Here is an 11,011-nt window from a genome sequence, read left to right on the forward strand (position 1 = left end):
AACTTTAGAACTTCGAGTTAATTACAGTTTTGCCCTCACTCCATCTCCTCCCTCTCTGTTTTGGCCGTTCGCCGCCGCACGCCGGCGCCGTCGGCCACGCGCCGAGCCCCAGCCCTCGCCCCGTCCCTGGTTCTCCTGAAGCATCTCGGCCTCGCCACGCGGCGCCATCCCTGGCGCGCACATCGAGAATGGCCGCCGAAGCGCCACGGCGACGTCGTGTCGCTCCGGCCGACCGCACCTCGCCCTACCCTCGCCCTTGACTCGCCTAGACCATTCCCGCGAGCTCCGAGCCGTCCTCACCCTTCTTTCCTTCGTTCCTGAGCTCGAGCGACATGCTCCGCGCGCCCCCTCTGCTGGAAACGGCCGCCGCCGCCACCATGGGCGCCGCCGCCTTCTAGGCCGCCGCGGAGCCCCCTCCTCCACCCTTCCTCGCGCCCAAACGACCCCGTAGCTAGCTTCCTTGGCCTCCCCCAGTGCTCCCCGAACCTTTTGCCACCGCCTAGAGCCACCAGACCACTGCCGCCGCGGCACCCCATGGCCGCCGTCGCCCTGCTCCCGCGGAGCTCCCACCTCCGGTCTCCCTTCGTCCAAACTGAGCCCGGGAATCGCTCCACGACCTCCCCCTGAAGCTCACCGACCCCTCCACCGCTCGCCCTCGCCCACCGGAACGCCGCAGCGCCGGAGCAGACCGCCGTTGTCCGCCGGCGCCTGTGGAGCCGACGCCTCGGACCTTCTCCCCGCGAACCAAGGACACCCAGAGGTGCGGCTCAGTCCCCTCTCTCTTTTCCCCAACTTTCCCCTCGCCCCCAGGGCCGAACCTCGCCGGAAACCAGGCCAAAATCCCTCCTCTGTTCTCCAATGTCCGCCAGGGACCTCTAGTTAGAAGAACCAAAACTTCCAGGGGCCTAGATGCAAAAGTTCGTTTCCTTTTTCTTTTGTTTTCAAAAACAGCAAATTTGTAAATTCCATATAAAATCGTAGAAAAATCATAAAAATGCAAACTAAAATGTTTTGGAATCCTTAGATCAAAACCTACAACTTTTGTTACAGTCACATGTTCATATTATGCTTCTGTTTTAATCTAGGATAAAGATCAGATTAAATAGCACACAAATGTATCTCCTGTTGTAGTCTTGAACTAAGGATAGTTTTTGGACAGTGTGCTACACCATAGATGAATAGATTACTGTAAAAAGTTTAGTACATTTTGACAACTCTAGCTATATATTTCATTAGATCTTGGTTTATGCTTGTGTTAAATAGAGTTAAATCCACAGGGTTCTATACTAGTTTTCTTGAGTTGAAATTTTTATGACAGTCTTATCTTTATTTATATATGCTATATAAAAATTTTGGGAATTTTTATTAATGTATAACTAGTCCTTTTGATTTATTCATGAATAAAATTTGTAAATCGAAAGCCCTAGTTTCCTTCATTAGAAAAATCTCATATTTTTACTAGAGCTTGGTTTTCAGTACATGAACATGTCTGTAAAATTTTAGTCACTGAAACTAAGTATTTTACTCTGTAGATTTTTAGTTAGATAAATGCCTAGGAAAGGAATCTAAGTTCTTGTGCTTGTTGTATAGCTCAATAAATTATTAAAACTTTACCACGAGCTCATCTTAAGGAATCTAACCTACTGGTAAAATTTCATTACCAGCACTTATATTCCCTAGCCTGGAGAATTATTTGTGGGTAGAAATGTTTCTCTGCACCTCCATAAAAGAAGAACAACACACCCAGCTCTTTTATGAGTTAGTATAGATAAAATTGCTACTCTATAAATGACTGCCCAGGAAATGTTAATTAAGAAGTATAATGTCCAAACTCACTTAGGTGGACTACAACTTTATCGTGAAGAAAAAATAATAACATCTACATTGTTGAGCAACTCAAAACTGTGCATTCATACATATACATTGTTGCATTTCATTTAGGTACGATAGATGAACCACGTGAAGGATGTGACGTTGGAGCCAAGCCAGAAGACGGTGAATGGTGGAAACGTCTAGAAGATGGACGGATGGATTCCGATGTGCACGACCAAGGAAGATGTTCGCCGAGCAATTGTCTTTTAACTAACACTGACCTAGTGTTATTCCCAGGCAAGCCCCGGAGCACATCCTATCTATTTTAAATTTATGCAACTTATTACTGTTTCTATCTACTTGCGCATTTAAGTTTACAGGAGTTGCTTGAAACCTTAGCTGCATAATCCTAGGTACCTATGATTGAACACTAGTATGTGTAGGTTGCTAGATGGCTAGGCTAATGGTTCGGTAGAAGTCGAGTGATTTCCTGTCACTCGCGAGAATTATAGGAGTTGAATGTTTACTACATGCTGCAACTATAAGGCCTACGGGCGGGGCTGTGGTACTTGTGATGCCCCGTCTGTTTAGTGAAAATGGATAAGGCCGCAGTGTGTGGTAGTGGTGGTTAAGCTTTTGAACGTACTAACCACATGCCGAGAAATATGGTAATCGGTAAGCTTAAGTACCTGATCGGCCCGGCGAGTGGACTTTACCCTCACCCTCTTTGAACGTTGTTCTCATGCGGGCACATGCGGGTGCAAGAAGGCTCACAACCCGGCGTCGACCGTGGCGTGTATTCTTGTAGTCGAAGTGGGTGACCCTGATCCACAACCCGGAAAGAAAGGGGAAAAGTCGTGTGGGTGACTTGGTTCTCATACGTGTGTGTTAGGTCTGCCTGGCCAGGTTAACAAATTCGATTCGAATCGTCCGCTTCTCACGGTTTGGGACTGCTTAACCCTTCTGCTACATAGAGTAAGAAGTGAAAGATGATGATGATGAATATGGTTGATTGGATGATAAAAGATAATTGTTTTCACCATGTATGCTATTGGATAGATGCTAACCTAGAATGGTTAATTGAACTAGAACCTGAAAGCTAAAATATGAAATTAAGGATCTACTCTTTATTGCTTTTCGGCAAACAAACCCCTCAAGCCAAAAGTCTTGCATGTCTAGATAAAGGGCTTAGTATACCCTTAGTCAGGTAAGCCTTGCTGAGTATTAGTATACTCAGCCTTGCTTGTGGCTTTGTTTTTCAGGTGGTACATCTGAGGAAGTGGCTGACGTCATGTACGGGCTTCATCATGATGTCTTGTGTCGTCGCTAGACTATCGTTCGTTTTCCATCAAACTTAAACTCTGTTGTTACTTTTATAAATTCAAACTTGGTTTGTAATAATAATTCAGTTTTATACTCTGTACAGTAAAATTTGCGGAATGTTGTATTCTCTTAATTGCTTTGTCGATCCTGTTCAAGTGGTTTAATCGGGATTTTACCCGACAGCAATGCCGGATTACTCCGTTTTAAGTGCGTGTTAACCCTGATTGTCGTTTTGATGATGGTTAGCGCACTTAAGCCGGATTAATTTAGGCAGGACTGCAACAGGTCCCATCTACACACATTTGCATTTGAGATGTGTCTGAACACCAATCCGCAGAGAAACAATTTTAATCATATAAGTCAGGTATCATATAGCTGTTACGGAATAAAAGGAAGTCAGGTATCATATAGCTGTTACGGAATAAAAGGGGAAATGCAAGAAAAGGACAATGTACCATACTGAACAAAAATATAAGCAAAACTTACTGTTGCACTATTAATACTACATTCTTGCCATCAGGAATGATGCTGAATGACCAAGGCGGAAGGATGTAAATGCTCATTGTTGAACACAACTTTTGCATCAGAATTAGAATTGTAGTTCGCAAGGAAAGTATCATAGCTAGATGGAGATCAGAAGACATGGGCCTAAAGTATGGATGATGTATATAAGTGACACATCAACTCATACGTGGGCTCACCGTAGAGAAATGCCGACTAAGACATATCTCTGGCATGGTTCCAAGCGTAGTAATTGATGGGTCAACAGAAAACAATGCTTGCTTACATAATTTAACAGCTCTGTGGAGTTCTTTCAGATCAATGTGCTTTGGTTCTCTAACAAGTCCTGGACATAACAAAGCAAGTATGAGTACTAGTAAACACACTTATGAAAGATATATGTTCTACAAAATGCAGTTACAGTCTTGATGGCTACCAAAATATTAGAATGCATGGATGCAACTTGTTTAAAAAATCATATTTATACATTTTATAGAGATAAAACCGGCAATGGCGCACATCTGAAATAATCTACTGAATTTCTTCCTAGTAAACTTATCATATTCATCAACGAGCAGTAATGCCGTGGGTGGAGATACAAAGATCAGTACGTACCAAGTACAAATCAACGAGCAATACAGACTGAAACGAGATCCAGAGATGATGGAATTCTCCTAGAGAAATCCTTAAAAAATGAAACCCTAACCCATGCCGAAAAAATTGGGCAAAACCTTCCCTAACATGAGAAAGCCCCCACGTCGGAGAAGCCTTGGAATCACCGGCAAATCCTTCTCGCCGGTGTAGCCCTAGAGGCGCTATAGAGAAGAACCGGCCGCCGACCATTAGAATCACTAGCAAATCCTCCTCGCCGGTGAAGCACTGGAGGCGCTGCAGGAGAAGAACCGGCCGCCGACCGTTGGAGTTGCCGGCGAATCCTTGAAGGCATTGCAGAAAAGATCTGACCCGCCGACGCCACGAAACTCTATCCTCTAAGAACTAGAACGACAGGGGAAATGAAAGCGGGAGCTGGGCCGGAAATTGGGCCGGCGAATAAAATAAAGGAAGCGAGCGGGCCGAGCTGCGAAAAAATGCTTATGCGATAAAATGAATCCTAGTAACGCGCCTGACCTGTAATATTTTCGGAGATGGGGGAGAGAGGGCTCGGAACGAAGACGACGGCGCGGTGACACGCGTCAGGCTCGTGTGGGCAGAGTGCGATGGCGCCTTGAGCCCACTCTCTTGTCACGGCCCGCGTGTCGAATGATGGGCCGGAAATGGGCTCAGCTACTCCCGCGTCACATTCGGCCCACGAAACCATGCCTTACCTTCGAGGCGAAGGCACCAACCACGCATCGAGAAGGTCGTTTTGGCCTTGTCTTTCTTCCCATCCACTTATTCCAACCGAACAAGCCGTGTTTGCTTCCCGTCTTCGTCCTCCTCCTCCCTTCCCTTTGCCAGCGGAGCTGCCAGTTGCCACCCGCGGAGTCGTTTCCGTCGTCCGGCGAAACCCTAGCTAGCGGGGCGAGCGAGAGAGGCCAGAGGCGATGTGGGGGTATCGGAAGGCGCCGGACCTCGAGGCCGGCGGGTCGGAGCTGCTTTACCCGGGGATGACGGAGAGCCCCGATCTGCGGTGGGCGTTCGTCCGCAAGATCTACGTCATCCTCGCCGTCCAGCTAGCCATGACGGCCGTCGTCTCCGGCTTCGTCGTCAAGGTGCCCGCCATCTCCGAGTTCTTCGTCTCCTCCAACTCCGGGATCGCGCTCTACGTCTTCCTCATCATCCTGCCCTTCATCGGTAAGCCTAGCTCTCTCTCTCTCTCTCTCTCTCTCTCTCTCTCTCTCTCTCTCTCTCTCTCTCTCTCTCTCTCTCTCTCTCTCTCTCTCTCTCTCTCTCTCGTTTTTTGGGGATTTTCTTTGCGTGAACTGAAATTGGTGCGTCGTCTTGATTTGTTTGGGTCTGATTTGTTTGCTCGCAGTGCTGTGCCCTCTGCACTACTACCACCAGAAGCATCCGGTCAATCTGCTGCTGCTCGGCCTCTTTACCGTCGCCATCAGCTTCGCCGTCGGCATGACATGCGCTTTCACCAGCGGTAATTTGCTCAGTTGTTACTTGCTCTGCAACATCATTAGGTGTGACCAGGGTTCACGTAACCGACCGGAGACCGGTAACCGCCGCCCTCCGGTACCGGTCCGGTTTGGCCGGTTACCGGTCGGAACCGGTGGAATTCAAATTTGAATTCAAATGGCGTAGTTCAACCGGTTAGACCGGTATACTGGCCGATTTGGCCGGTTTACCGGCCGGTTTGACTGGTAACCGGCCGGTTTGACTGATAACCAGTCAAATTCAAATTTTTTTCATTTTTGGTTTAAATTCAAATACCCGCAAAGTATACTAAATAAATGTTTGTATAATATATTTTTAGTCTAAATGAACCCTTTAACCCTCTTTTGTACTACTTTTACATTATATTTGTATACTTTTGTATGCACGTTTTTTTTGTTTAACTTTAAATCCCCGCAAACTATACTAAATGAACGAATTTTTGAGAAAATTTGACACCATTAGATTCGTCGCACCTTGAAGTATTTTTGGAAATTTTTCATTTTTTTGAATTTAAATTTAAATTTTAAATTTGGACCGGTTTCATACCGGACCAAACCGGAACCGGTCCGGTCCGGTTTGACCGGTAACCGGTCAAACCGGACCGGTTACCGACGGTTAGGTAAACCCTGGGTGTGACAGCGTGAACGAATTTATACAGTTGGTCTAGTTGAGCATCCCGAATCGGTTATTCTGGCGATTGGTGATTCTAGCAAATGGGAGTTTCTGTTTGTATTAAGATTCCCCTTCTTCCATGATCCTTTAGGCTTTAACGGAATTATGGATTTCTTCTGTTTGGTATGACCACTCAGAAAATTTCGGCAAGCTGATAAATGCTAACGATGAAATCCAGTCTTAACATTCAAGATCTGTTCTATGGTCACCAGCACAATCATATAGTTGGAATACTGGAGCTCATATAAATTGAACCTTTGTGGATGAAGAATTTGGCTGAAAGAATGTGATATACATACCACAGAACCTGCAAAACTAGAATTTATCTGAAGTCATCCCATTCGTAGATCCATATTTTGATTACAGGTTTCCAATGTCTTTGTATATTGTGGCTGCTTTGCAGCAAGCTTAGCATATGCTTTAGATCAGCCCACACAAATTGTGAACAAACATGATGTTAGTTGCCCCAGTCCGTTGTAAGCTTTAGGTGTAAGCATCTCTCTGACGTGCCCATCCAACACAAAGGCATTTGGTATGCTGCCCTGTCTATGGGTTCGATCATTGTTATTTCTTCTTGTTGATTCCTTGTTAAAAGGTTGTCCAGTAGTGGAAACCTTATTCTTTTCTCCCTTTCTGACAAGGAAACCAATGAGTGAAAACCTTCATTGTGTTTCTCTCTTTTACAAGTATATATATATTTTTTGAACTCGCATGGTCCTGTAGAAGTTGGGATTCTGCTAATTTTTTCTATTAGATATAGATACATACCCTGTTTTTGTTTTTACCTTTATATTTTTTTAATTATCGGCATAACAGTGAAACTCTATCAGGCCATTGTTATGAACTTTTGAACTTTTTGACGGTACAAACAAAATATGTCTTGAAACTAGCCTAGATGAATCACATGGAACTATTATGTACATAGGTTATAGGTATAAGGTCCTGAACTTTGAAGGGCCCTATAACACTGCAGAGCTATTACAATTGATCAATTCCTTTTGTGTGAAGTTACTTCATCTACTGGCTGGATTGCTGCCATGTGTGATTGCAATTTGCTTTGATGATGTCCTAATTGTGTGCATGCTTAGGTGTTCATATCAACTTGCATTTTTTTTCTATGTGGAATTGATCGCAGTATGTTATGTACAGGAAAAGTCATTTTGGAGGCTGCAATTCTTACAGCAGTGGTGGTGATCAGCTTAACTGCTTACACTTTCTGGGCTGCAAAGAGGGGCCATGATTTCAATTTCCTTGGTCCCTTCCTGTTCGCCGCTCTCATGGTCCTCATGGTGTTTTCACTAATCCAGGTTGGATTGCTGTACCTTGATCACCATGAAGCACTATTTTTCTGTGGAGTTTGAATGAATCATCTAATTATTAATTTGCTTATGCCTCTGTTCGAACGGCCGTTTAGTCCATTTAAACAGCGTTTAAACAGTAAACAGAGGTAGAGCCTACCGTCTGTAACCGGAAGGTCCCGGGTTCGAGCCCCAGCCTCTGCACATTTGTGTGGGTAAGGCTTGGGGCTTAAAGACAAACCTTCCCCAGACCCCGCACAGTGCGGGAAGCCTACGGCACTGGGTACGCCCTTAAACGGTAAACAGAGGTCACCCGTGTCGTTTGGGCCCTAAACGGTGAATTAAACGGTTGGACGGTTTAAACCCGTTTAAACCGTTAAAATCCGTCTAAATTGTCTAAATAGAGTCGAGTTAATCATGATTAAATGAGCTAGATGATCATTTAATTCATAATTTAGTCAATAGGAGGATTACAACTACCACAATCAATACCGAACCAAGTAGCACCGTAAGTATATGAAATGTTGTGGGTTTTAAATTTCTTCTAGAAAGATTATTTGGCAGAATAGTTACTTTTTACATGTGCAAATATGTAGACTTTCTAGCATATTTGACATTTACGTACATAAATATGCATATTTTAATGTTACTATGCCAAACTGTTTAGGCCATTTAACTCCGTTTAAATACCATTTAAACGGCGTAAACACTAAACAAAGGGTGACCGACTGTTTACCGTTTAACATTTAGGAAAACATTGGCTTATGCTGATTTACGCACGATACTAATAGAGCTTTTCCTGTGCAGATCTTTTTCCCACTGGGCAAGATCTCTGTGATGATATATGGTGGACTGGCGTCACTTATCTTCTGTGGCTACATCATCTATGACACAGACAATATCATCAAGCGCTACACGTACGATGAGTACATATGGGCTGCAGTTTCACTCTACCTCGACGTCATCAACCTGTTCCTGTCTCTGCTGCAAGTGCTGAGGGCAGCGGATAGTTGAGCTCGTCAACCTTCCACTTCAATCTTGTTCTCCCGTACATTTGTGCATATCACGAATTCCATGAATGCGCATGGATACACCAATTTGAAAAGTGGATTCTGTTGGTGCTACTGTAGTTAAAACGTTATGTACCGCCCAGCTGATAAGGATAATTTGAAAAGTGGATTCTGTTGGTGCTACCAGCTTTTGAAAAGATGAAATGTCGCTTTATTTCTATTCACGTTCAAAATATGAGTCCCAGGGTTTATTTTATTTTCGGTGAAGCATGTGAACACATTCCTGAACGCAGATGGTCTGGTTTGCTAATTGGTACGAATGGACAATCGTGCACATAATTTGGTCATTTACAATCCAACGAGGTTTTTCTAAATTTTCATCTGAAAATTCAAATTCTCTTTTGAAAACTGGTAGTCAATAACAGGACTAGATATGCCGAAGACGCTCTACTGCAATCGTTGCTCTATTTATTACTCGGCTTAAGTGGTATTTGTATGCTGACCGCTGAATCAGCATAAAGAGCCTAAAGTGTAAATTGGTGATTTTTAAGTGCACCTCTAACCTCTCCAACCTCTTTAGTTCAAAATTGTGTGCAACTTCTCTAAAATGAAATCTCAATTTGAAAAATTAGCATAAGTATTTGAACTAAAGAGAGTTGGAGGTGGATCACCAATTTACACCCCTAAAGTCATTCGTCAATTGCAATTGCTGTCCATGACACCTCAAAAGTGCCACATAATTGATTTGCTTATTATTCAGTAGCCAGGTAGTGTACAGGCCCGAAATCCTAGCAAATCAGACTGCATATGTTTCCAGAATTTGGGCCACTTTCTTGAGCACTAGTCAGGCTTGATTCGTTGGCCTAAACATAGCCTGTGCCTTCAAATTCGTGAGCAAAACAAAAGCAGAGGAAAGCTGGAGAAAAGTTTGGTTTCTAGCATCAGAAAAGCAGATACTAGAAAATTCTTGCATCACATGATCCATCAAATGTACAGCTGGAAAACCGACATTTTGACCGCACCAAGAATAGAAGTCATCCTGCAGTTCCCGCCATGTTTCTCCACCACCCAAAGCTTCCAGTACGCCTAAACATCCCTCCCAGCGCGCCCCACCCATCAATAATCGACGAGCCGCCAGAACCGACCACCGGCTGGCCGTCTCTCCCCCTCTCCCTCCCTCCTCGGGCACGCGGGAGACCACCGGCAGGCAACCATGGGCAAGCACGACAAGTGCAGCCACGACGCCGAGGCGTGCTACCCGCCGGGCGCCGTCCCGGGCGGCGGCGCCATGTACCCCTACATGATGGAGAGCCCGCAGATGCGGTGGGCCTTCATCCGCAAGGTGTACGTGATCGTCACCCTGCAGCTGCTGCTGACGGTGGCCGTCGCCGCGACGGTCAACCTCGTCGGCGCCATCAGCGGCTTCTTCCGCTCCCGCACCCCGGCGGCGCTCATCGCCTTCGTCTGCATCATCATCGCCCCTATCATCGGTACGCCCGCGCCGCGCCGCGCCGGCGGCCTTGATCCTCGTCGCACGATCGACATGTAAACATTTTTGTATGTAATGTCGCTTTTTTTTTGGCAGTGATGATCCCGATGATCTGCCTGCGTAAGCGGCACCCGATCAACCTCGTGCTCCTGACGCTCTTCACCATCTGCATGAGCTGCGCCGTCGGGGTGGGCTGCCTCTTCGCGAAAGGGGTCATCATACTGGAGGCGGCGACGATCACGCTGGTGGTGGTGGCCGGGCTGACCGCCTACACCTTCTGGGCGGCGAAGAAAGGCTACGACTTCGAGTTCCTGGGGCCATTCCTGGTGGCCGCCTGCCTCATCTTGATGGTGTTCGCGCTCGTGCGGATCCTCTTCCCGATGGGCAGGACGGGGACGATGGTGTACGGATGCATCGCCGCGCTGGTGTTCTCCGGCTTCATCATCTACGACACCGACAACCTCATCAAGCGCTACTCCTACGACGAGTACGTCGCCGCCGCCATCGAGCTCTACCTTGACATCATCAACCTCTTCCAGGCCATCCTCAGCGTGCTTGAAGCAATCGACGGATGAGCCGCAGCTGAGAAGGCTGCCTGCCAATCTGAGCACACTAGAATCGTATTCCTATCCACTGTAAGCTACCAGGGTGGGTTGCAAATTTACAAGATGATCTGTACTCCATAGATAGGGTCGAACAGCACCGAGGTGGTGATTGGACATTACCAAGGAAATATTGTTGCCAATCCAATTCGTTACTTCACAACAGCCGCGGAAAGATCACCATGGGGCCAAGCCGTTTGT

At 46.0% G+C, this 11,011-nt stretch overlaps 2 protein-coding genes across 2 annotated transcripts; both read left to right on the top strand.

The window, feature by feature from the left end:
- The first annotated feature begins 4,991 nt into the window (after positions 1–4,991).
- Positions 4,992–8,939, top strand: LOC120688248 (protein LIFEGUARD 2-like). The gene is made up of 4 exons (XM_039970485.1): positions 4,992–5,430; positions 5,612–5,725; positions 7,561–7,718; positions 8,517–8,939. Exons 1-4 carry the CDS (start codon positions 5,181–5,183, stop codon positions 8,721–8,723), a joined length of 729 nt encoding a protein of 242 aa, XP_039826419.1. The 5' UTR covers positions 4,992–5,180; the 3' UTR covers positions 8,724–8,939.
- Positions 8,940–9,052: 113 nt separating this feature from the next.
- LOC120688250 (protein LIFEGUARD 2-like) lies at positions 9,053–11,007 on the top strand. The gene is made up of 2 exons (XM_039970488.1): positions 9,053–10,209; positions 10,305–11,007. Exons 1-2 carry the CDS (start codon positions 9,933–9,935, stop codon positions 10,781–10,783), a joined length of 756 nt encoding a protein of 251 aa, XP_039826422.1. The 5' UTR covers positions 9,053–9,932; the 3' UTR covers positions 10,784–11,007.
- Positions 11,008–11,011: the final 4 nt, after the last annotated feature.

This window comes from Panicum virgatum, chromosome 9N (genome assembly GCF_016808335.1).
Source record: "Panicum virgatum strain AP13 chromosome 9N, P.virgatum_v5, whole genome shotgun sequence".
Lineage (NCBI taxonomy): Eukaryota > Viridiplantae > Streptophyta > Magnoliopsida > Poales > Poaceae > Panicum > Panicum virgatum.

Bases quoted from the DNA above. Each gene is read 5' to 3' on its own strand.
- LOC120688250 (XM_039970488.1), top strand. From the start codon at position 9,933: ATGGGCAAGCACGACAAGTGCAGCCACGACGCCGAGGCGTGCTACCCG. The intron at 10,210-10,304 runs GTACGCCCGCGC...TTTTTTTGGCAG, and splicing joins CATCATCGCCCCTATCATCG to TGATGATCCCGATGATCTGC.
- LOC120688248 (XM_039970485.1), top strand. From the start codon at position 5,181: ATGTGGGGGTATCGGAAGGCGCCGGACCTCGAGGCCGGCGGGTCGGAG. The intron at 5,431-5,611 runs GTAAGCCTAGCT...GTTTGCTCGCAG, and splicing joins CATCATCCTGCCCTTCATCG to TGCTGTGCCCTCTGCACTAC. The intron at 5,726-7,560 runs GTAATTTGCTCA...TGTTATGTACAG, and splicing joins GACATGCGCTTTCACCAGCG to GAAAAGTCATTTTGGAGGCT.